General features: G+C 47.8%; 2 protein-coding genes across 3 annotated transcripts in view; one reads left to right on the top strand and one right to left on the bottom strand.

Annotated features, from left to right (window-relative positions):
- The window catches only part of LOC138260890 (uncharacterized), a 97,990-nt gene extending 81,257 nt beyond the window's left edge, over positions 1-16,733 (top strand). For both annotated transcript variants that reach the window (XM_069209363.1, XM_069209364.1), the window contains exon 10: positions 15,888-16,733. In XM_069209363.1, coding sequence (XP_069065464.1) covers positions 15,888-15,932 — 45 coding nt within the window. In that variant the 3' untranslated portion in view covers positions 15,933-16,733. The remainder of the gene's footprint in view (positions 1-15,887) is intronic.
- Positions 16,530-21,250, bottom strand: part of GNL3L (G protein nucleolar 3 like) — a 47,346-nt gene continuing 42,625 nt past the window's right edge. The window contains exon 15 of the mRNA XM_069209362.1: positions 16,530-17,007. Coding sequence (XP_069065463.1) covers positions 16,940-17,007 — 68 coding nt within the window. The 3' untranslated portion in view covers positions 16,530-16,939. The remainder of the gene's footprint in view (positions 17,008-21,250) is intronic.

The following is a 21,250-nucleotide window of genomic DNA, read 5'->3' as shown; positions in this document are numbered from 1 at the left end:
AGAAAAGTGGGGAGGCTGCAGTCAGTCCCTTCTGAGCCAGTGGCCAGAGGAAGTAATCCTTTTCATGTGCTTCTTCACAGCATACTCTGCCTGAGTACTTTTTATGAGCAGGCTGAGTAACAATTACTCTATCCTCAGTCCACGACCTCCTAAGTACCTCCAAGCTGGCAGCTTTGTACTTGTTTTTTGTTCTGGCATACTGTGCTGCCAGACCAGGAAGAAACCCCTTGTTGAAAAGCATCAGAAGCTTTGCTTGGTTCTTCCTTTTTCCAGGATCTGCATGGATCTGAGACTTGTGGGGGGGGGGGTGGGCTCTGCCTAAAACATGTATCTTTGTAAAGGGCAAGAGCTGCTTGTGTTCAGCTCTGGGGGGAATTAAAATAAAGGAGTTCATCTTGCTGATGGTCTCCAGACAGGGATGAGATCTCAATACTTTTGTCTGTTCCCCTGTATTTTTTGACTGGCGCAGCAATGGCTGCGCAAGGGACGAGGTCAGGCGTGGAGTCGTGCGTGTCTGAGGAACAAAGTTCACACCCCAGGCACTGCCTGACGCCTAGTGGCCCCTTCAGCATCTACTTCTGCCAGTACACCCACATGTCTTCCCTACCACTACTTCTCCACCTTTGTTTCACCACCAAATGTTTCCTGTAAAAACACCCTACATCTAGCCCCCGCTAGAAGCCTGTGAAGGACAAACTCCCTCGGCGGCCGCTTCCCAAAAAGCGAAACCAAGCTGGCGTGTTCCTTTTATTTACTTCTGGGGCGGGGCATGGGGAAATGACCATGTTGCTTTTAAGTTTTCTATGGAGCTTTAGGGCCCCAACCTCCCTTTGTTTCCATTCGTTCAGTGATACCCAACGAAGATCATTCATATATATATATATTAAAAAAAAAATTTTTGGAGCTGCTGCAGGATGTCCACTTTCGTTACCCCTCCCAGCAGATGACCTGCAGGTTTCCCTCGCGCCGCAGGCTTCAGGGTTGGTTGTCGAAGGCTATGTTGGTGTTGGACGGTCTTTCGAAGTGACCAGCAGGTGTAGGCTCGAAGCATCTGGGAGACGTGGTTGGCTTTGGCCCAATGACTGTTTTTGTATGGCATGTAAATACGTGTTGTGCACAGTGATGCAAATACCGATGAAGGTCGCGGATATTTCCAGTAATACTAAAAAAGGCGCATCAATGAAATTTGCGTCTTTTCAAGGAGTCTCCTAAGATTGGTAATACAGTTTATCCTCATTAATAGATATGCTGGGGAAGTGGAGGCTGATGCAAGAATTCAACTGCAGGCCTCCCAGCCAATCAATTCAAATGCCTGCGGCGCGTCCAGAACGTGGCAGGACTCTTTGCCACAAGCTTTACACTGGCTACCTGTTCATCCATGGGTGCGAGGCAAATTCTAGTGTCCTGCTTCCAAACACATACCTTGCGAGGTCTGGGTGCGCACCTTTGCTAGAGGGTTTTGGCCCAATTATTCCTTTTTAAAGGTTGTCTGCTCATGCTGGGTTTCCAGTGGTAACTGTGGCTTATTCCTGACGGCTATGAAAGGCTCTGCCTGTTATCCTGTGTGAAAGTGTTTCTGTTTTGGAAATTCCTCAAAACGAGGCATTATGAACTGGTCTGTAGATTTCTTCCTAGCCGTAGGATTAGAAAGCCTTACAACTTTCCCAAGTTTCTCATATTATACTCCTGATTTAGTGCTTTCATGGGAAACCCCAGGCTTTGAAATGCGCTCAGATGCCACAACTGTGTCAGGTGATGCTCCGTCAAGTGTTCTTCTTGGCGCTACATCAACAAGTCTTGTGTGGCGCACCACAGCTTCCTGAAGCATCCATTGCGCCAATCAATAACCGGAGTATCAAAGACCCTGTGTACAAAGCCATGGCAGCAGGTCTTCAAACAGGAACTTTTGAAACCAAACTACTTTAAATGTTTACCTTATTGCTGAACTCACTGCAGATTGAAAATGGCAATCGGTAGCGCCACGTGGACGAAGGATGTGGCTTCACTGGGGACAGACATTCAAACATCAGGATGGTAACTTGCATGGAATAGTGCAGCTTGCAAATCTTAGACCTTTACATGCTGTCCTAGAAACCTCTGGAGCCCTTCTTACAGAGGATCATTGGCCACAAAAGAGAACAGACTAAACTCTTAAACACTTACTCTATCACTAGAGACCTAGGAGGGTGATAATGTATTTTGATAATGATTTATAAATCCAAATATATCATAATCCAGTAGATGGAATTCAAAACCAGCAACCATCGACAGGAGGATCAAAATGAGAACGTCCTTTGAAAGTAGGAACTTTTCTCACTTCTCACCACACATGTGATTAAGGCTCTTCAATATTACATCACAGGACCAAAGACTTTAGGAACTAAAAACCTATAACTACTGGCTTGGCAACTGTACCCAATCTGATCCATAGTTCATGAATGACATTTGAAGGTGGCCACATGGAGATCAAGTCGTACCTTGGCCAATGACTACTGACTGGTCTTGGACGTCAGAAGACCAATAAGTAGCTATTGTTTTCTGCAGAGTTCTTTAGTCTTTAACTTTACCCATAGTTCCTAGCTTTGACACCAACGTGGCTGAGGATGAACAATCCTACTGAAGCATTTACGAATGTAATATTCAAGATCCCTGGGGGAAGCAAAGTTACTTGCATTTAATCCTGGTTCTCCATCATTGGTATTTTCAACAAATTCACAAAGAACCTGCTACATCCTAGGAGAAAAGCCAGGATATTTGATAAAGAATCAGTTTAAGATCCTTTCAGTTACTCTCAAGATGAACTGACTGTCATTTTGTGGCAGCCCAGCTGATCCAGATGCAGCATCACGTCAGACCCCTCTGGCAATACCTTGTTTTGAAATTGGATTTCCTGTATGAGGTTTTTGGAAGGCAATAAATAGTTGTTTTGTCTTCCTAATTTATTTTGTCCTGTCAATGTAGTACATTAGTGCTCTTTTGATGTCTAATGTATGTAGTGCTCTTTCAGCTATTGAATCTGGCTGTGGGAAGAACACTGGTAATTCCACTGTTTGGTTTAAGTGGAACGGTGAGATAACCTTTGGTAAGAATTTTGGATTTGTTCTTAGAACGACCTTATTTTTGTGTATTTGAATAAATGGTTCTTGTATGGTAAACACCTGTATTTCACTTACTCTTCTTAGAGATGTGATGGCAATGAGAAATGCAACTTTCCACGTTAAGTATTGCATTTCACAAGAATGCATGGGTTCGAAAGGTGGACCCATGAGCCTTGTCAAGACAATGTTGAGGTTCCATGAAGGAACAGGTGGTTTCCTTGGTGGTATAATTCTCTTTAGGCCCTCCATAAACGCTTTAATGACAGGTATTCTAAATAGGGAAGTTGAATGAGTAATCTGCAGGTAAGTAGATATTGCTGCGAGATGTATTTTTATGGAAGAGAAAGCTAGATTTGATTTTTGTAAATGTAGTAAATATCCTACTAAATCTTTTGGAGATGCATGCAATGGTTGGACTTGATTATTATGGCAGTAACAAACAAATCTTTTCCATTTACTTGCATAGCAGTGTCTAGTGGATGGTCTTCTAGCTTGTTTTATGACCTCCATACACTCTTGTGTGAGGTTCAAGTGTCCAAATTCTAGGATTTCAGGAGCCAAATTGCTAGATTCAGCGATGCTGGGTTTGGATGCCTGATCTGTTGTTTGTGTTGTGTTAACAGATCTGGCCTGTTGGGTAGTTTGACATGAGGTACTACTGACAGGTCTAGTAGTGTGGTATACCAAGGTTGTCTTGCCCATGTTGGTGCTATTAGTATGAGTTTGAGTTTGTTTTGACTCAATTTGTTTACTAGATATGGAAGGAGAGGGAGAGGGGGGAAAAGCGTACGCAAATATCCCTGACCAATTCATCCATAGAGCATTGCCTTGAGACTGCCGGTGTGGGTACCTGGATGCGAAGTTTTGGCATTTTGCGTTTTCTTTTGTTGCAAATAGATCTATTTGAGGTGTTCCCCAAATTTGGAAGTAAGTGTTCAGGATTTGGGGGTGAATTTCCCATTCGTGGACCTGTTGGTGATCCCGAGAGAGATTGTCTGCTAGCTGGTTCTGGATCCCTGGAATAAACTGTGCTATTAGGCGAATGTGGTTGTGAATTGCCCAATGCCATATTTTTTGTGTTAGGAGACACAACTGTGTTGAGTGTGTTCCCCCCTGTTTGTTTAAATAATACATTGTCGTCATGTTGTCTGTTTTGACAAGAATGTATTTGTGGGTTATCATTGGTTGGAATGCTTTCAACGCTAGAAATACTGCTAACAATTCTAGGTGATTTATATGAAACTTTGTTTGATGTACGTCCCATTGTCCTTGGATGCTGTGTTGATTGAGGTGTGCTCCCCACCCTGTCATGGAAGCATCTGTTATCACGTATTGTGGCACTGGGTCTTGGAAAGGCCGCCCTTTGTTTAAATTTGTACTGTTCCACCATAGAAGTGAGAGGTATGTTTGGCGGTCTATCAACACCAGATCTAGAAGTTGACCCTGTGCATGCGACCATTGTGATGCTAGGCACTGTTGTAAGGGCCGCATGTGCAATCTTGCGTTTGGGACAATGGCTATGCATGAGGACATCATGCCTAGGAGTTTTAATACCATCTTTGCGTGTATCTTTTGTGTTGGATACATAGCTTGTATCACCTTGTGAAAATTTTGAACCCTTTGTGGACTTGGAGTGGCTATCCCTTTTGTTGTGTGGATTGTCGCTCCTAAGTATTGCTGTGTTTGACACGGCAAAAGGTGTGACTTTGCATAGTTGATGGAGAAACCCAGTTTGTAAAGGGTTTGTATAACATAATCTGTGTGGTGTGAACACTTTGTTAGCGAGTTGGTTTTGATTAACCAATCGTCTAGGTACGGGAACACGTGTATTTGCTGCCTCCTGATATGTGCAGCTACTACTACTAGACATTTTGTAAAGACTCTTGGTGCTGTTGTTATTCCGAATGGCAACACTTTGAATTGGTAATGTATTCCTTTGAAAACGAACCTTAGGTATTTCCTGTGCGAGGGATGTATCGGTATATGGAAATACGCGTCTTTTAGATCTAACGTTGTCATATAGTCTTGCTGTTTTAGTAGTGGTATTACGTCTTGTAACGTGACCATGTGAAAGTGGTCTGATTTGATGTAGGTGTTTAGTGTTCTGAGATCTAATATTGGTCTCAGACTTTTGTCCTTTTTCGGTATTAGAAAGTACAGTGAGTAAACTCCTGTGTTCTTTTGTGTTTTTGGTACTAATTCTATTGCATCTTTTTGCAGTAATGCTTGAACTTCTAGTCCTAGAAGGTCTATATGCTGTTTTGACATATTGTGTGTTTTCGGTGGGACGTTTGGAGGGAGTTGGAGAAATTCTATGCAATAACCATGTTGGATAATTGCTAAGACCCAAGTGTCTGTTGTTATTTCCTCCCATGATTTGTGGAACTGGCTTAGTCTCCCCCCCACTGGTGTTGTGTGAAGGGGTTTTGTGACTTGTGAGTCACTGTTTATTTTGAGGGGTTTTGGGACCCTGAAACTTTCCCCGGTTTCTTGGGAATTGGCCCCCTCTGTATTGGCCTCGAAAGCCACCCCTTTGATATTGTCCCTGGTAGGTGGGTGGTCTTGTTTGTGAGGTGCTGGCTTCTGTGGCTTGACCTCAAAACCCTCCTCTGAAAGTTGTTTTGCGAAATGTGCCAAATGTGCCTCTGCCCTGCGGGGAATAGAGTGCGCCCATGGCTTTGGCTGTGTCAGTGTCCTTCTTCAATTTTTCAATCGCAGTGTCCACTTCTGGGCCAAACAATTGCTGTTCATTGAACGGCATATTGAGCACTGCCTGTTGTATCTCAGGTTTGAAGCCAGATGTGCGCAGCCATGCGTGCCTCCTTATCGTCACAGCAGTATTTATTGTTCTTGCAGCTGTATCTGCTGCATCCATAGAAGAACGGATTTGGTTGTTGGAGATATTTTGCCCCTCTTCAACCACTTGTTTCGCTCGTTTCTGGAATTCTTTGGGGAGGTGCTCGATGAGATGTTGCATCTCGTCTCAATGGGCCCTGTCGTATCGCGCTAGGAGTGCTTGCGAGTTGGCGATGCGCCACTGATTTGCAGCTTGTGCCGCAACCCTTTTCCCAGCTGCATCAAACTTGCGGCTCTCCTTGTCTGGAGGTGGTGCGTCGCCTGATGTCTGCGAGTTGGCTCTTTTACGAGCTGCTCCTACGACTACTGAATCTGGTGTCAGTTGTGATGTAATAAAAGCAGGGTCTGTGGGCGGTGCCTTGTATTTTTTCTCCACCCTTGGAGTTATTGCTCTGCTTTTAACAGGCTCCTTGAAAATCTGTTTAGCGTACCTTAGCATTCCCGGGAGCATGGGAAGGCTTTGATAATGGCTGTGGGTGTAGGACAGGGTGTTAAAGAGGAAGTCATCCTCAATAGGCTCCGAATGTAGAGATACATTATGAAATTCGGCTGCCCTAGCTATCACCTGTGCATATGCTGTACTGTCCTCAGGTGGTGAGGGTTTAGTTGGGTACGACTCTGGGCTATTGTCCGATACTGGAGCATCATAGAGGTCCCATGCTGCCTGATCATCCTGGCTCATGGTGGTATGAGCTGGTGATGGTGGTGGAGTCTCTGCCGGTGATACATGAGGTGACTGGGGTGGAGAGGGTGGTGGAGTTGCCCTCTTTACCACCTTTGCTTGTGGTGGCTTGTCTTGTTGCTGGAAGTCAAGCTTCCTTTTCCTTCTGATTGGGGGAAGAGTGCTGATTTTCCCTGTACCCCTTTGGATAAAGATCTGCTGTTGCGTGTGATCTACCTCTGTAGTTTGTAATTCCTCCTCAAATCTGTGTCTTTTTAGTTGGGAGGAAAGTGATTGTTCCTCAGAGTAGGAACTGGTTTTTGGTTCGGTTGCCGGGTGTTTTGGCACCGAAACCGTGTCTTTAGTTGTTTTCGGCTCCGATGAGATCTTTCTCTTTTTCGGTGTCTTGGCCTCTCTGTGCCGACCAGCTTCGGTGCCGCTATCTCTGTGCCGAGCAGCTTCTGTGCCGCTGTCTCTGTGTTGAGTAGCTTTGGTGCCGCTATCTCTGTGTCGAGCCTTTTCTGCACCACTCTCTCGGTCCCGAGAGTGTTGCATGCCTGTGTCTTGACCTGAGTCGGACGACTTCGGCACCAGCTCGCCCTTTTTCGGTGCCGATAGACGGTCACCTACTTTATGGGTTATGCCATGGCCTGTCGGCAGTGGCGTCCCCTGGGCTTTGTCTGTTTTCTCGTGTGATCTTTCTTTCGACGTCTTACTCACAGTTGGTTGCACGTCGACGTCGAATTCTTCGGAATCCGATTCGCGGATGGAGAAAGTTTCTTCTTCTTCCTCCTCGAACCCTCGTTGTCCTGTCGGCGTGGAAGCCATCTGCAACCTCCTGGCTCTTCGGTCCCCGAGCGTTTTTCTCGACCGAAACGCGCGACAGGCCTCACACGACTCTTCCTTGTGGTCGGGGGACAGGCACAAGTTACAGACCAAATGTTGGTCTGTATAAGGATATTTACTGTGGCATTTAGGACAGAATCGGAACGGGGTCCGTTCCATCAGTCTCGGTGTTGCACGCGGTCAGGCCGACTAGGCCCCGACGGGGGATCGAAAATACTCCGAAGGGTTACCGGAGCTCTTTAAGGCTCGGTGTCGATTTGCCCTAACTATCCCGATACCGAACGAAACAATACCGACGAATTTTCCGTTGATTCTGACTAACTTTCCGACCCGAAACACGGAGCGAAAAGGAACACGTCCGAACCCGATGGCGGAAAAATAACAATCTAAGATGGAGTCGACGCCCATGCGCAATGGAACCTAAGTGGGAGGAGTCCCTCGGTCTCGTGACTCGAAAAGACTTCTTCGAAGAAAAACAACTTGTAACACTCCGACCCAACACCAGACGGCGGACTATGCACAGCATGTGTATCTGCAGCTACACATGCCACCGAACATATATTTTCTTAGTTTATTTTAAGAACCACAGGTTCAACATTTACAAGTAATACTTCAAATGAAAGGTATTTCATGTAGGAACTTTGAATTGGCAAAATAGCATATACAGTTGTCACATAAATGACATATAGCTATTTTAAAACTAGACAGTGCAATTTTCAACAGTTCCTGGGGGAGGTAAGTGTTTGTTAGTTTTTGCAGGTAAGTAAACCACCTACGGGGTTCAAGTTTGGGTCCAAGGTAGCCCACCGTTGGGGGTTCAAAGCAACCCCAAAGTTACCACACCAGCAGCTCAGGGCCGGTCAGGTGCAGAGGTCAAAGTGGTGCCCAAAACGCATAGGCTTCAATGGAGAACGGGGTGCCCCGGTTCCAGTCTGCCAGCAGGTAAGTACCTGCGTCTTCGGAGGGCAGACCAGGGAGGTTTTTTAGGGCACCGGGGAGGACACAAGTCCACACAGAAAGTACACCCTCAGCGGCACAGGGGGGGCCGGGTGCAGTGTGCAAACAAGCGTCGGGTTTTCAATAGAAAGCAATGGGAGACCAAGGGGTCTCTTCAGCGATGCGGGGGGGGGCTCCTCGGGGTAGCCACCACCTGGGCAAGGGAGAGGGACACCTGGGGGTCGCTCCTGCACTGGAGGTCGGATCCTTCAGGTCCTGGGGGCTGCGGGTGCAGTGTCCCTACCAGGCGTCGGGTTCTTAGAAGCAGGCAGTCGCAGTCAGGGGGAGCCTCTGGATTCCCTCTGCAGGCGTCGCTGTGGGGGGCTCAGGGGAGGCAACTCTGGCTACTCAGTCTCGCAGTCGCCGGGGAGTCCTCCCTGAAGTGTTTGTTCTCCACAAGTCGAGCCGGGGTCGTCGGGTGCAGAGTGTCAAGTCTCAAGCTTCCGGCGGGAAACGCAAGTTGTTTCAAAGTTGCTTCTTTGTTGCAAAGTTGCAGTCTTTGGTGAACAGAGCCGCTGTCCTCGGGAGTTCTTGGTCCTTCTAGTTGCAGGGCAGTCCTCTGAGGCTTCAGAGGTCGCTGGTCCCTGGGGAGAGCGTCGCTGGAGCAGTGTCTTTAGAAGCGGGGAGACAGGCCGGTAGAGCTGGGGCCAAAGCAGTTGGTGTCTCCGTCTTCTCTGCAGGGTTTTTCAGCTTAGCAGTCCTCTTCTTAGGTTGCAGGAATCTGAGTTCCTAGGTTCTGGGGAGCCCCTAAATACTGAATTTAGGGGTGTGATTTAGGTCAGGGGGGTTAGTAGCCAATGGCTAATAGCCCTGAGGGTGGCTACACCCTCTTTGTGCCTCCTCCCTGAGGGGAGGGGGGCACATCCCTAATCCTATTGGGGGAATCCTCCGTCTGCAAGATGGAGGATTTCTAAAAGTTAGTCACCTCAGCTCAGGACATCTTAGGGGCTGTCCTGACTGGCCAGTGACTCCTCCTTGTTTTTCTCATTATCTCCTCCGGCCTTGCCGCCAAAAGTGGGGCCGTGGCCGGAGGAGGCGGGCAACTCCACTAGCTGGAGTGCCCTGGGGTGCTGTAACAAAGGGGGAGAGCCTTTGAGGCTCACTGCCAGGTGTTACAGTTCTTGCAGGGGGAGGTGATAAGCATCTCCACCCAGTACAGGCTTTGTTACTAGCCACAGAGTGACAAAGGCACTCTCCCCATGTGGCCAGCAACATGTCTGGTGTGTGGCAGGCTGCTAAAACCAGTCAGCCTACACGGGTAGTCAGTTGAGGTTTCATGGGGCACTTCTAAGGTGCCCTCTGGGGTGTATGTTACAATAAAATGTACACTGGCATCAGTGTGCATTTATTGGGCTGAGAAGTTTGATACCAAACTTCAGTTTTCAGTGTAGCCATTATGGTGCTGTGGAGTTCGTGCATGACAGACTCCCAGACCATATACTCTTATGGCTACCCTGCACTTACAATGTCTAAGGTTTTACCTAGACACTTGTTGGGGCTTAGTGCTCATGCACTTATGCCCTCACCTATGGTATAGTGCACCCTGCCTTAGGGCTGTAAGGCCTGCTAGAGGGGTGACTTATCTATACTTCATAGGCAGTGTGAGGTTGGCATGGCACCCTGAGGGGAGTGCCATGTCGACTTAGTCGTTTTATCCCCACTAGCACACACAAGCTGGCAAGCAGTGTGTCTGTGCTGAGTGAGGGGTCCCCAGGGTGGCATAAGATATCCTCCAGCCCTTAGAGACCTTCCCTGGCATCAGGGCCCTTGGTACCAGGGGTACCAGTTACAAGGGACTTACCTGGATACCAGGGTGTGCCAATTGTGGAAACAAAAGTACAGGTTAGGGAAAGAACACTGGTGCTGGGGCCTGGTTAGCAGGCCTCAGCACACTTTCAAATCAAAACATAGCATCAGCAAAGGCAAAAAGTCTGGGGGTAACCATGCCAAGGAGGCATTTCCTTACAAAACCCATTCTATCAACCACGTAAACAACATTTTTTGGCACTCTGATTCTCAAACGGGGCAAGGCTGCAAGCTGAGCCAAACAGGGCTACTTGAGTCCAGATATCCTCTCCACGATGTGCTGCTGAAATAGATTTGCTGCTGTAGAAACCTCTGAGCAGGAGAAACCTGAATCTTTGTTCCAGCAACAATGCATTTTGAGATTGCTTTGGTAGGTTTGTCCCGGTCTTCTATCTGTTCTCCAAACAAAAAAATCTTGAAAAAGTCTCCAGGTTTTAGGGTTAGGCAGGAGCCGTACACTCAGACTCCAGCCAAGGGTTACAGGATCTCAGGGTCGTCACTTGGGTGGCAGGACTCACTCCAACAGAAACCACCTGCAGGGTCAAGGGCAGGTCCAGTAGAAACTGGTCAGCTGAGCTCTTTCAGGAAAGTGGGCTGTTTGCAGCTTTTATGTCCCTGTAGCTCAGGTTGGCCAACTGACCCATGGAGCGGACTTCTTAGTCCTGGGTACAAGTGGGAGCAGGTTCAGTTCACAGGGTTCTCCTCACACGTCACAACAGCAGACGTTCTTGTCTTCCATGGGTCTAGTAGTGTCCTGAAAAGGTTGTCCTGGGGTGCTACATTTATGAATGGCACTAACCTGTTGGGGGTGTCTCCTGGCCCCTCTCAAACCAAACAAAATGTTCCCAGGGGCACACGTTTACCCACTTTTGCAACAGTTCCTGCATGCCCTACAGCAAACAGTCCCACAGTGCTGAACTCTACCTAAAATCAAGATGGCAGAACCTTTCCTCCCTTGTGCAGGGCTCCTGTGCCCACCCCAGAGGTGTGGCCAGGGAACTAAGCAAACCCTCCCTTGTGGTCACTCAAAACTGGTTCTGGGATCAGCTCCTCTCCCACTGGGACTGGAGTCTGGCAGGCTAGGAGTTGGGCAGACCCAAGTGAGAGCTACATCTGCCTCTGACAAGGTATGCATCCTTTGAAATTAGATTCCTGGGCATAGCCCAGATGGTCATCCTGTCGGAGGAACAAGACACCTCCCCACACCCAAGTCCTTGATCTCAGCTCTGGGAGCCAGATCACACCTCATCAAGGAGCTGTTCAGTTCCTGGCTGACAGTTGGAAGTTCATGCAAATCGGCTTCTAGAGGCTTTAGTTATCTTAAAGCTGACTTTTTAAAAGCACCCTTTCTAAAAAACAAAAAAAGTTACAAATCAGACTTTAGTAATGTATTGGATTTGCAATTAATATTTTTAACAAGTCCAAAAATGAACTCTGTGTCTGGTTCCTTGGCACAGATAGCATTAACTCTAATAATACAGCCCATGCCTTCCTATGGAAAGCTAACCCTGTTACAGTGAAAATAGCTTTAGGGCATTGTCACTGTGAGGACCTGTTTAACATTGTTATTACGTGTGTCCTACTTTTAAATATCATGCACTCATCCATATGGGCATGAAATGCCTACGTAGGAGTGACCTATTAACACACAGAAGGGGGGTCGGCCGGTCGAGGGTATTCTGACAGGTAGAATTTGACGTCTAAACCTGCAGAGCCAGGTTAGGGCGGCAGGCCGGCATCACGCTTTGCATTTTCACGTTCGTGGTGGCCCAATAAGTGCTGCATTCTAATACTGGCATTTAACTTACAAGCCCTGGGTACCACATACTAAGGATCTAAAGGTAAATTAAAAGTACCAATCGGTCATTGAGCCAAGTACATGTTTTAGGGGTCAGAGCACATGCACTGGACATTAGTGTCTAAGTGTGCACAGTCACACCAAATGGGGGTGACCGTGTAAAATGGGCATTTTCCTACATCCCTCTATTTAAAAAATAATAATAATAATCGTGCTCCTGCGCTGTGTACTTATTCGCCAGTATTCCTCGCCCGCTACTGAAATACATTTTGGAAGCAGTGATGGATCACCTGACACTTAGGTTGGACGGGGAAGAACCCACATGTCAAATGGAGCCCGCCTGAGTTCTTCCTTATGAAAAAGGCTGAGTTGCCGTGCCCAGTTTTGAGTGCATCACTTGGTTGCTTAAGCCCACTACACTTTATGACATCTGCCTCTTCTGCTCCTGCCACACGCCTGGGCTGAAACGGTTGGAGGTGGTTAAGGGTGGTACACGCGCCACATCTCTATCAAAGGACTGCATACCCCAGAAATTGACTGTCCGCAGTAGCTTGTGCAAACTGAGCCTGTGAGTCATTTGAGAAAGGTTGATCTCCCAGTCTTGTATTCACTTGAAAGCCCTCTGTGGAATAATCCTGCTTTTCTGCCAACCTCAGAGCAAAGCCTGCTCAATACTCTAAAAATATAAAATGACCTTACCCAGTGGGACGCTTATCTGAGGATGAATCCTTCATCACAGTGGAATATTTTAAAGCATTAGTTGCCAGTAACCCTCTGGATATATTTGTATAGTTGTACTTGAACACTGTGAAGGCCCAAAACCTGTCCTTTCTTGAAGCACCCAGGGCCCTGGATCTGGTCACCACAGTAATTATGCAAGAGGCAGGAAGGGAAGGGTTGCCAAGTTATACAGATGGTTTGCTAAAGACAGAATAGAGACATGGCAGCAGATAACTGAGTACGATGAGCTGAAAAGAAATAGGCTTATTGGTGACGCAAACTGCTCTCACATCCGCCAACTCTATGCATGGACTGTAAATGTTGACTTTCTCTGCAGAATACGACTCCCTTGCATAAGACTGACCCAAGTAAAGGGCAGTAGTCTGCGTGGGACACCACACGCTGGATCCACGTACTTGGCATTGACGTGCCCTGGAAGTTTAGATTTCTGGCATGCCTTCGGAATAGAACCTAACAAACTACTGTACAAGCCATACCGGTCAGCCCTCTAGTCCTGTTTCTTGGCTAGGTGGCTGATGTCCAGGACTGTTACAAGACTTACTGCTATGTTGCTTCAATTGGCAAGGAGACGGGTGGCACTCTGTTGGTGGACAAACCTCTGCCAACGGCGAGGGAATGGTTCAAGGCAGCACTGTGGTGCAAATCCAGCACCAAGATGTAGGCCCATGGATATGTGGAACATGTTTGGAGTATGTCGGTGCACTCCAGTGACCCTCGATACATGCTGCACAGCGACAGGTGTCGTTGGCTTTCGAGTTCCTCGTACCTAGATCACCTGTGGGAGCCCGCGCTGCCTACCATGTGCTGCATGTTTGGATTATTGAAATGCTGTCATTGCTTTCTCATGCTGTTATGATGGTCTATCGCGGTATCTTAGATTATAGGACATGCGGATGATATATGGCAACATGGCTATTGTGAATTTATGGCTTAAATACAATTGTAACAAAAACTTAAACTTTGTATTGGTTTTACCAAAAACACAAATTAACTTGCTGACAGACCTAATCTGACCACCCTCAACAGCCACCCCACATCACTAGTTTAACTTATAACTTTTATATAGCACAATGCGAATCGTGCTCTTGGCCTCGATGCCAGGAGACTGGCCAGTGGTCGGAAGACATTTACCTTCTTGACTACTTTCATGTGGAAACGCCCTCCGCTGCCAGGGAGCCAGGAATGAGAAGCTCTGCCCCCTCGTTCTGTGAAGCAGACGCCCACTCGTACCCCATATTCCTCAGCAGTGCCTTCAGCGTAACCTAAATCCACATCTGTACAGTGAGTGCAGAATTATTAGGCAAATGAGTATTTTGACCACATCATCCTCTTTATGCATGTTGTCTTACTCCAAGCTGTATAGGCTCGAAAGCCTACTACCAATTAAGCATATTAGGTGATGTGCATCTCTGTAATGAGAAGGGGTGTGGTCTAATGACATCAACACCCTATATCAGGTGTGCATAATTATTAGGCAACGTCCTTTCCTTTGGCAAAATGGGTCAAAAGAAGGACTTGACAGGCTCAGAAAAGTAAAAAATAGTGAGATATCTTGCAGAGGGATGCAGCACTCTTAAAATTGCAAAGCTTCTGAAGCGTGATCATCGAACAATCAAGCGTTTCATTCAAAATAGTCAACAGGGTCGCAAGAAACGTGTGGAAAAACCAAGGCGCAAAATAACTGCCCATGAACTGAGAAAAGTCAAGCGTGCAGCTGCCACTTGCCACCAGTTTGGCCATATTTCAGAGCTGCAACATCACTGGAGTGCCCAAAAGCACAAGGTGTGCAATACTCAGAGACATGGCCAAGGTAAGAAAGGCTGAAAGACGACCACCACTGAACAAGACACACAAGCTGAAACGTCAAGACTGGGCCAAGAAATATCTCAAGACTGATTTTTCTAAGGTTTTATGGACTGATGAAATGAGAGTGAGTCTTGATGGGCCAGATGGATGGGCCCGTGGCTGGATTGGTAAAGGGCAGAGAGCTCCAGTCCGACTCAGACGCCAGCAAGATGGAGGTGGAGTACTGGTTTGGGCTGGTATCATCAAAGATGAGCTTGTGGGGCCTTTTCGGGTTGAGGATGGAGTCAAGCTCAACTCCCAGTCCTACTGCCAGTTCCTGGAAGACACCTTCTTCAAGCAGTGGTACAGGAAGAAGTCTGCATCCTTCAAGAAAAACATGATTTTCATGCAGGACAATGCTCCATCACACGCGTCCAAGTACTCCACAGCGTGGCTGGCAAGAAAGGGTATAAAAGAAGGAAATCTAATGACATGGCCTCCTTGTTCACCTGATCTGAACCCCATTGAGAACCTGTGGTCCATCATCAAATGTGAGATTTACAAGGAGGGAAAACAGTACACCTCTCTGAACAGTGTCTGGGAGGCTGTGGTTGCTGCTGCACGCAATGTTGATGGTGAACAGATCAAAACACTGACAGAATCCATGGATGGCAGGCTTTTGAGTGTCCTTGCAAAGAAAGGTGGCTATATTGGTCACTGATTTGTTTTTGTTTTTGAATGTCAGAAATGTATATTTGTGAATGTTGAGATGTTATATTGGTTTCACTGGTAATAATTAATAATTGAAATGGGTATATATTTTTTTTTGTTAAGTTGCCTAATAATTATGCACAGTAATAGTCACCTGCACACACAGATATCCCCCTAACATAGCTAAAACTAAAAACAAACTAAAAACTACTTCCAAAAATATTCAGCTTTGATATTAATGAGTTTTTTGGGTTCATTGAGAACATGGTGGTTGTTCAATAATAAAATTAATCCTCAAAAATATAACTTGCCTAATAATTCTGCACTCCCTGTATATACTGGGCTTTACCTGCCACAGTACACCTGGAGATGGCCGACAGCACTGAGACATACCAGTGGCAGACCTCTGCTACGCATAAACTCTGGGTCCAGTGTCCCTTGGCCCTGCAGGGTAATGTCGTTTGTCAAACGCCAACACCTCAGACTTTGGCAGAACGAGTCTAAGCGGCTGCTTTGCTTTCATGTTCAATGGTTTTGTTGTGTGTTGAGGTCGCTCCACTGAACTATCACCTGTTCTTTCTTCTTGCAGAGCCCAAGATACAACTTGCGGAGCGGGAAGTCTCCACACCTCTAGGGCAGGAGCCAAGGCCGATGTACCTCGAGTGACTGTTGTCTTCCATGTTGTGTACGGGGCGCTGGATCTTGGTCTCACCCTCCACCTCCTCAAGAGACCCATCTTCAGTCTCCACTGTCCGTGCTCCAGACCCATGAGGCAGAAGAGGGCATCGTTCTCCTGATGCCTTCCTTTTAGGACCAGTTCAACCACACGCGCCCTGCTGTCATGTCTGAGATCTGCGCCTCCATCGAGACCGTGAGGGCTTCAGGACTACTGCTGGTGGTACCGGGGCAGGAAGAGGCCTCCTTTGAGAGCTGGGTTGGGTTGGGCTGGGGTGGAACTTGAGTGTTTTACACTGGTTCTATCATCCGGCCGGACGTACCGTGTCTCTGTTTAGAACAGTGGACACGGGTGAGTTTGGCCACCCAGTGGATTCTCTGGCTGGTACGGTAAACAGGGGGGTGGGGGTTTGACGTTCAGACTTTTCTGTATCACTTAGTTACTTAGCTCTTACCAAACAAGACACAGGCAATGCAAAAAGGACATGGGTCAGGAATACAACCTTTTGTCCACTGTATTTTTAAAACTAACACACAACAAAATGAAACGTCAGTATGTTTTTATTCAGTGTCCTTTTTTTATTTATTTATAAATATTTCATATTTTCAAGGCTCACTTCTCGTCTTTAATCCTATTGGTTCTAAAGACAGTCCACGGTAGGATGTTCTCTTCCAGAGTGTCTGGTGTCTTCCGGGCTGGGAGCTTGTATGGTGACTGGAAAGATTATTTTTGATTAAATAAAGCTCTTGTACAACTTTATGTTTCAGTGTGCGTTTTTGAGTCCAATCTGATTTTGTAATGCAGGTGTCCTGCCGTCACCTCCCCACCCTGAGAAGACCTTCACAACCAATCCAGAATGACTGGACACGGGATGTTTCAAAAATTGAATGTGTCCTCTTTCAAAGTCCCTGTTAGGCTCTCTCCCCTGTGGCCTGGGTGTAGTGGTAACACCGACACGCGTATGGCTAAATGTCAAACAGGTCGAAGTTCATGGCCGCCGTCAAGGTGTCTGAAAGTTTAGTTGCTAATTTATCTGAAAGAGGAGAGAGAGAGAGCAGAATGAGATCCATGTAAGAAATGTTACATTTCAAAGCAGAAGGTCTCCACCCCGAACACGAGTTAAAGAGCCGACTGGACATGAGGGACATCCCTGTGTCCGGAGTGGGGGCGCTCAAGTGCAGACTTCAGCCTCTCCTGCAGTCCGAGCCCCCAAACTGATTTCATTGAAGTGGGGTGAGACCACTACAAACAGACTGCAATACAAACCCCAACACAGTCCTCCCACCAACCCCCTCCAGGACCACCCCAGACTGGAGTCAGCTCAGTAGTGCCACCTTCATTCCACATCCGCCATCAGTGGCGTGTCCCTTTCTCCGGGACTACAGCTCCCCCCACCCCCTTACCCAACCTATCCCCCGATGTAACATATTTAAGGTATGATAACCTCTGTGTGACCTGAAAGGAAGCTTCTGGTACACACTGACGTAGTCTAGGTAGAATTCTGTACTGCCAATGAGGGCCACACCCAAAAATATATATATATATATATATATATATATATATATATTAATAATAAAGCAGAGCGCCTGGTAGTGACGTCGAGAGAGCAGTCTTTCTGCGCGCACTGAAGGACTCTCCACTGTTGGGCCCAAACGCCAATCACGCGAAGACTCTTGCAAAAGCCACGCTCCGGGTGCAGGACACCTCAATGGCCATCATGTCAACAATCAAAATGGCCACGAAGAGATTCAAACAACCCAAAAAACATGAAAAATCTGCTGAAAGGGCTCACACTAGGCCAGTTTATAACAACTCTCTGCAGCAAAGCTGGAACCAGATACTTTTAAAATAGGTTTGACTATTATTGTAGTTAAAGACCATTCATGATACTTTTATTTTTCACTCCAGCTGATCAGGAGAGCGGAGTTACTTATCTGCCTCTTATACAGGGTGGCGTGGTGCTTCGTATGGAAGGGGGGGGGGGGGGGCACCAATGCTAAAGTGTCATATATCCAAGCATGTCGCAAGAGGTGAGACGTTTCACATGGTAAATGGAGCGCTTGAGAACACGTGGAGGGATCAGCGCAATAATGGGTATTGAATGTACGTAGATGCTTCCCCAGTTCTGTTTCAAACTGAGTAATATAGGGGTCAACGCGTACATCCGTTGAGAGTTCCAGATCTTAAGGTGTCCTGGAGAAGTCATGTTTCATGATGGAGGTTTATGTGGACTTTGGAAGGCTGAGACATAGAAGTTTGTATCTCCGTGGTAAGGTGGTTTGTTTGGGAGACACATGGGTGTCGTCGCATACCGTGCCTGCGCTCACATGGGTGCAGCATGCCTCTAGGTTAGCCTGGGAGTGAGGTAAGAACAGGCTTGACCTGGAGCTATTTCTCTGTTCTGGACAAGGGGTGTCCTGCAGAATCAAAGACCGCTTTTAGTATTGCTACACATGATTGGGAGGGACCCACTCAATCAATCAAGGATTTATGGAGCGCACTAATCACCAGTTAGGGTCTCAAGGCACTGGGGGGGAAGCTACTGGTCGTAGAGCCATGTCTGGAGGCGTTTCCTGAATGTCAAGAGGTCTTGGGTCTGGCGAAGGTGGAGCGGTAGGGAGTTCCAGGTCTTGGCGGCGAGGTGAGAGAAGGATCTTCCTGCGGTGGTGCGGGGATGGAGGCGAGGCTGGCGGAGCGAAGATTGCGGGTGGGGGTGTGGAAGGTGAGTCCTTGCCGTGAACAACGCCTGACCAGGCATCTTGAGATTAATCTTGGCAAAGAGTTGTCTAACATGCTGTATGATTTTTCAACAGTGATGTGTGCTCATTGCTATCGCTGTGGTGTGCGTGTCAAGGTGGGGGTTTGACTGGTGGTGATTCGGGCAGTCGATTCCCCTCTATAACTGGTGCATCCACGTATGGGTAAAAGGAGACCCCGTTTCTACAAGCACTCGCCTATTGCTCAGCGTAATTATTAAACTGTCCGGGGCGGGAATGGAGCCTTGCAGCACACAAAGCTGATGGCCAGGGTCTTGATGCCGAGTTGACAATTTTCACTCCGTTTGAGAGTCAGGGAGTCGGGCCAGCGCCTTCAAGGCCTAAGTGCTCTGTTAGAGTAAGGAAGCTGCTGTGAACAAGCTTGTCAAAAGTTTGAGGATAGGTTATGAAATTACAGCAGATGTGCACTCTGCATTGAGGAGTTGAAGTCTGTCATGAGGACTTGAGGAGGCTGCTGTCTGTACCGAGCTCTGAAACTTAACTGTGAGGACCCAAGAGCTTGTTTGACGAGCAGGAAAGCCACACCTTTCCAGAGAATCTTTGTCAGGTAGGGTAGGCCCTAGTGGTCTAAACGCTTCCATTCAAAGGGAAGTCTGTGTCTACCATTATAAGAAAATGTGTCAGATGGTCAATTTCTAGTGGGTCAGGAAGCACTCCAGTCTTTAAAGGGGCATCTGTACAGTTCAGCCTGAGTGGAATAAACACATTTGTTTTGCTTGTTGCTACTTTAGAAAGACTGGGGTCAACTGCATATTGAGATGGCTTCATCTTGGTGATTGCTTTTCTAATGCGCGTGGAGAGGCATAGGTGCCCATTTGGTCAAGATGTTCTTTGATGTCACTGTTGGTTTCTCCTGTGGTACTAGCAAAACTTGCTTTAAGAGGTTAAGGAGCGATTAGGGGCAATTTCTAGTTGTTTAGGGTCTGCTCTTGGCTTTGTGATTGAGTTTTCTGTGCATGCCTTTCTAGGGTTTAACGTTTGTAAGTTATGTCATCAGATGCATATTTCCTCCATCTTGTACCAGCTGTGTGTAGTTTGTACTGGCACATTCACTTGACATGAGTACTAGTGGAATATGAATCCTGCTCATTTAAGGGCGGCAAACCTCTTAAATAGTTTTAAGTTTGGAGTTATACTCTCGAACGAGTGGCATAACTCAAGTATCTACACTCTGAGTACCTGTTAAGGGGCAAACATGTTCTTGAATTGTAGGGACCGCCGTTGTGAAAAACTGCTGTGCAGTAAAGGCAGCAACCTTGTGCAGCAGCGGTGTGGTGACCACGTATGCCAGGAGGGGCCACCATGGATAACTTTGCCATGTTGATTGGCTGGAGACCGTGGACGAGTGGTGGTGACCACGTTATTGGAAGTCACTGGAAGCATCAAGAACACAACTTATTTTACCCGGTTGGATCATGAAGACGGTATATGACCCCAGACACCCATGCGTAGGATCAAGAAAGGGACTGCAATAGCCACTCCCATCGGGAGCATGTGGACACTTATCCCTGATCGCTGAAGGAGCGCAACCAAGAGGAAGAGCCTGTGCACGTGGAGTGCAGCCGCTAAGTCCGAGCACGGCCAATTTACCAAACGAGCTGGAGCTGCTGTAAGCGTCCACACACGCGGTGTACTCCAGGACTCTGGGGGTCATTCTGACCCCGGCGGGAGCCGCCCGCCTGGAGGGAACCGCCGAATGACCGCACCGCGGTCAAAAGACTGCGGCAGCCATTCTGGCTTTCCCGCTGGGCCGGCGGGCGACCGCCAGAAGGCCGCCCGCCGGCCCAGCGGGAAACCCCCCTCAACAATGAAGCCGGCTCCGAATGGAGCCGGCGGAGTTGTAGAGGTGCGACGGGTGCAGTGGCACCCGTCGTGATTTTCAGTGTCTGCAAAGCAGACACTGAAAATCATTATGGGGCCCTGTTAGGGGGCCCCTGCACTGCCCATGCCAGTGGCATGGGCAGTGCAGGGGCCCCCAGGGGCCCCACGACACCCGTTCCTGCCATCCTGTTCCTGGCGGTAAAAACCGCCAGGAACAGGATGGCGGGAAGGGGGTCGGAATCCCCATGGTGGCGCTGATTCCCTGGGCCAGGGGTAAACCGGCGGGAAACCGCTGGTTGCCCTTTTCTGACCGCGGCTTTACCGCCGCGGTCAGAATGGCCCAGGAAGCACCGCCAGCCTGATGGCGGTGCTTCCGCGGTCCCCGGCCCTGGCGGTCATGGACCGCCAGGGTCGGAATGACCCCCTCTGAACGATGCCCTCTTGCTGGAACAGCTAAGGCTTGTTTCGGGTCTGACATCCTCAGGGTAACTTACTGCTACTTAGAGCATGTATGCGCTGGGACACTAGTGACTTTAAAGGAGAGTCGGAGTGGACTTGAGTCTCGGCCGACTAGTGGAGCATAGCTTACAGTGAGTGGGAAGTAATCACAATCGCTAATGTGAGGACTGAGTGCAACAGGGAATCACTCGACCTCCAATCTCAGCGAAAAACTGTGTA

The sequence above is a fragment of the Pleurodeles waltl genome, chromosome 10 (genome assembly GCF_031143425.1).
Source record: "Pleurodeles waltl isolate 20211129_DDA chromosome 10, aPleWal1.hap1.20221129, whole genome shotgun sequence".
Classification (NCBI taxonomy): Eukaryota; Metazoa; Chordata; class Amphibia; order Caudata; family Salamandridae; genus Pleurodeles; species Pleurodeles waltl.
This window is presented reverse-complemented; position numbering and strand designations above follow the sequence as displayed.